The 4829-nt window shown below is 38.7% G+C and overlaps 1 protein-coding gene across 1 annotated transcript in view; it reads right to left on the reverse strand.

Moving 5' to 3' along the window:
* The window catches only part of LOC138057468 (uncharacterized), a 3704-nt gene extending 748 nt beyond the window's left edge, over positions 1–2956 (reverse strand). Inside the window, exon 1 of the mRNA XM_068903485.1 lies at positions 1–2956. This exon is cut by the window's left edge and continues 748 nt beyond it. Within this exon, the coding sequence (XP_068759586.1) occupies positions 1159–2955 (1797 nt within the window). The 5' untranslated portion in view covers position 2956 and the 3' untranslated portion in view covers positions 1–1158.
* Positions 2957–4829: the final 1873 nt, after the last annotated feature.

Genomic DNA, 4829 nt, shown 5'->3' on the forward strand with positions numbered 1-4829 from the left:
AACAAGAAGTTCCACCTTGAGAAACATTTAAGGTTGTAATTGCTCGTTTTGATACATAAAAAATCGTGCATGACATGGATATGAAAGTAATTAAAAAATAATTAAAAATGATCCCTGACGAAATCGAAGTATTGGCATCAACAAGATGTAATTATTACATTTCATTGGCCAACCTAAACATGTATTTGTCATCGGTTTCTTTACCAATTTCCAAGTAAAAATTTAAAATGAAAAGCTTTAGAAAACTACGCAAGCATTTTAAGATCGCTGGGCTAGTCATTGATACCAAGATAGCTTGGGGCCTTAATTGAAATGGCCAAGTCATGATTTTATTCAATGAACCGGAGCTTCTTGTTTCAAAATTTGCTAAACTAAAAAAGCCATTGATTATATAGGCAAACTATTTAACTAATTCCGATATTCAACACAGACGCTGAAACAGTTTAAAATCTTTAAAAGTACAAGACAAACAAGTCTTTATTAAACTCTCAACCTTGGATAATGCAATCCTAGCTTTCTCATTGGTTCACTGGATCTCGTTTACCAGGCATTATACCTGCGTTTGACCTTATGTGGAAATGAATGCGACAAATGTCTCTCTGCATAAAATCACTTTCTGGTCGTTTCTTAAACTTAAAATTAAACAAAACCGAAGGTTGAGAATTTAATGAAACAACTATTCCATTTGCCTTTGTTGGATACGTGATTGGTAATAGCTATGCGCCTCGTTGGCTATTTAGCATCTCGTATCCAACGCGAGCTCATGGAATAATTGTTAAATAACATAGTGGTGGAATTATAGCACCATATACTTCATTGGCGAACCAATAAATCATCAACTTGCTTATAAAGATTCCCTTTACAATAACAATGATCATACTAAGTAGCCTTTGTCGTATCTCCTGGTTGTTTGCTCTGTAGAACCTACTTGTGTAAATACAAATGTACAACAAGTAATAAACTGATAGTTCTAAAAAAACAAACTTGTCATTCCTACCAGTAACAACAAGTCTTTCACTTTGGGAGTTACTAAACTTGTTTTTAGGCTGCCTTTGGGCGAGAACAAATAAAGAATGCATCTTGTGACCACACTAGGCTGCGCTATATACTATATTTATGTAACAAGCTGAATTTGTTTAAAACTGAAGTGGCTTCTGTTTAATTTTCTGAAAGACTTTTAAACAGCGATTCCTCAGGCTTGACAAGTTTCCGGATGATGTGCATGGAAGAACTAAAACTTGTAGACAAAGTCAGGCCAATTGCTACAGTGCGGAGAGCTGTGAGTTTCAGGTTGTTCAAGGATCCTTGCGAATTGAGTGCAAAATAAAACACAGCCACGACATTACTCTCAAGATAAGCAAAAATCATGCAAACACTGATGTAGAAAACATACCGCGTCACAAATTTGTGTTTGTTTAAGATGATTATGAAAAGCCCATTGCAGACAGTGCACACTGTGTCGTATGTTGCAAAATAAACAAGGTTTCGCTTATCAGGAAAAGAAAAAGACGTTGTTGAAGAACAGTACGGTACTACTATCCCTAAAACTAACAAAGAAATGTTTGAAGCAAACCAGTCACTCCGAATCAGCTTTGAAATGTCGGTTTGAATGGTCCACGTGGTTTTACAGGCGAACCAACTATACATGAAAAAATAAAAGATTTTAAAAGGTGACCAAAATAAGCAAAGTATCTTCTGAAAAATGTCCAAAGCGGAAAAAGTAGTAGTAAAAAGGTAATGAAGGAAGGATGTTCTCGGAGTAATGTCACCTTCATCAAATCTAAAAAATGATAACCCTCCGGTGGAAATACCAACCGGTAGGGCTGCTATAATGACAATCAGATAACAAAAACCCACAGCAATTTTACGAGGAATTCTTTTGACAATGTTAACATGTCTTACAATACCTTGAGTCTGTCTTGCGTACTCGGCATTGTTTGCAGCAGTTAGCAGCGGCTGTCCTTCACTGTCATCTGTTCCACGATGATTCTCCACTGTCTGTTCAGTAACTGAGTTCAGAAATGATTCCTCGTTACTGTTTGCAGCTTCTTCCATGTTTCGAATTTCGCTAGTTCCATTCCCTACGGCACGACCTTCACCAACTTGTCGAGTTCCAGACATCCAACAGAATTTCTTTGTACGTCTCAGCCAAACCAAAGTTATAATCGGTCCAACGAGGAACCAGTAATAAAGATTGTTTAAATATGATTTCATTGTGTCCAGTTCAAAGGAGTGCTGCACACGGGGTGGAACTTGGATCTCCACATTTGTTCGGTCGTTCCAAGCCAAAAAAGAATTAATATCACAATACTGACAATCACGGAATGCGTCCATGGGGACACAATTCTGACAAAAAGAGGATGCCTCTGTGTCGTTGGGGACTAGTTTACAGTCCTCACTTTTAGCATATAAAACCGGTATCAGGTGCTTGTACGCAGAAATTTCTTCCTTCGTCAAAGGAGGAAAAACATCAAAGTAGCCTGTAAAAAATATCAACACAGAGTACCCTGCGTTCTGTGCAGTTACTGTCAGGTTCTTCAAAGAACACAAACCATAGTCGTTGTTTGTCAGATTAACAAGAGCGACTTTGTGGACCTGAATTTGTGCATTGCGTACATCCTCCAACGGCTGGTATGCATCTGAGAGCTTTGAATACACCGCCAGTCCATTCAAAATAAACCCTGTCGTTGTTGCGTGTACGAACGACTGCAGCGAAGGTATCCTAAATCCTGGCATGGCGAACACGTTGCATTTTACTGTGTATCCGCTATCAGCATCGATGCTCCCGTCATATGCTGGATATGCTGGATACAGAATGAGAGTGTTTGTGCTACCCGGCTGGTAATCACTCCGAAAGAACCCAAAAATTGGTAGCAGAAATGCAAGAAAGAAGATCAAACATATTATCACCAAGAAGGAAAAGCAACAGCCTATTGCAGCACACTTCCCCGCCATCTTGAACACAAAGCGGAAGCAAACCAGACACGCGAAAAGCAATCCAGACAAAACATTCTTATCCATTTGAGACAACAGCTGACAACAGCTACTTAATCTTTATATTGGCCAATCACCAACGAGGATAGAACTAACCACTGGTGCCTTGCTCAAATTGGAAAAACGATATACTTGGCCTACAGCGAAATTATAACAGTGACCATTTTTACTGTTGGTTGGTCACAGTAGAACGAACTAGATGCTTCTGTGAAGCATACACTGGTTTGACTGTGGTACGTGCTACAGAAAATCAGAAGGCACTGAATTGTGTGGTATTGAAATACAGCATTCCAGTCTCTGAAGAATAACAAATAAAAGAGAAGCGAGAAACATTGGCTTCTGGGCTGACATGTTGATAATTTTCAAGTTCCCTCACAACTTCTTTTCACCACAAGTGTGCCCTCTGAGCATCTGAAAGCTTTGTAATACTAAACTTCATTGAAGTCAATCCCTGTTTCGCGGGGTTAGTGTTAGGATGGGAGACCAAAACAATAAACCCTCATAAAAAACAGAAACATCTGACCGAAAATACTATTAACGCTAACAAATGCGAACTCAGCAAGGTACAGATTCTGTTAGCTTGCTTTATGCAAAACAAATATTGATGAAAAAGCAAATAACTATTGAAACACAGTTTTCAGAAAGAGCAGAAGGAAGTTTCCCAGACGGTCGATCGAGAATAAAATATTTACGACACGAAAACAACATTAATTTTGAACCGTGAATATAGAATATAAAAACTTACGATCAGCGACAAACATTTTGGGAGATTTTTGCTACGTTCAAGTAAATTGCAAAATCGAAAGTGACATGGCCGGAATTCAGCGGGCGCCGTGATTAAGTTACCGCGGCATGTTTACTCGCCAAACAGTGAAGCATCTGTGTCAAATGATGGCAAGATAGCGGGTTTTTGTAAGTTTCTTTTTCTGTCAAGTGTTATAAAGGTTGACAATGAAATGAGCGAAGTCAAAACAAAGATCACAATCGCCCAACTCTTGTTTATGCAAAGTCAAAATTTACTCTCCAAGACGCGTACGACGTTATTTATCACCAGGTAATTCCATCATTTTGGAAATAGCAGCTACTTTATTATTCATCTGCGTCACAAGTTTTCATTGATTTTGGGGCTCATTTTGTTGAAACTCAAGCACGCTTCCAACAGGCCTGTGAACCCTTCCTGCTTACAGAGCAATACTAAAAAACTTCTCCCATATCACATTTGAACCTTAAGCTCGAAAATTCAATACACAACATGATATTATAATTCACAAAGGCAGAAAATACCACAGAATCCTTTTCCAGCGAAATATTTATTGAAACAAACAACATATTTGCTCTTGGAGGCGAAAACCTCTTCCTATTTCATTGCGTGCGTGAAGACAAGAAACTCAATCGTGTCAAATTACCATGTACTTCAGGTAAATGCAGCTCACTTTGATTTCGTCTCGACGGGCGATAGATTGTTGTCGAAGTCCAGTGCTCGTCGCTTTTGAGATTCCTGCCTATTTTATCCAACTGACTTTCTATTATTGAGCTCCATAAGGGTATATTTTGTTTAAGGATCCACTAAAACGCCATTCGCGTTGCATGACTTTCGACGCCATTGCAGGCTAAGTTAATCATTCTACTGTGTCCACCAGAGAAATCTACGCATTTCCCACTACCCTCTCGATCCTAAGAAAATACTCGCAGAAGGCTCTATCCACAAAGACACCACTTACCAGGGGAGTGACAGGCAAGACTTTTACCGACACGGAAAAAAAAAAAAAAAAAAACTAAAAAAAAAAAAAAAAAGAAAACAAACTAACTAAACGCAGACCTCGACTGGGTTTGCC

This window comes from Montipora capricornis, chromosome 7, assembly GCF_036669925.1.
Source record: "Montipora capricornis isolate CH-2021 chromosome 7, ASM3666992v2, whole genome shotgun sequence".
In the NCBI taxonomy this organism is placed as follows: Eukaryota; Metazoa; Cnidaria; class Anthozoa; order Scleractinia; family Acroporidae; genus Montipora; species Montipora capricornis.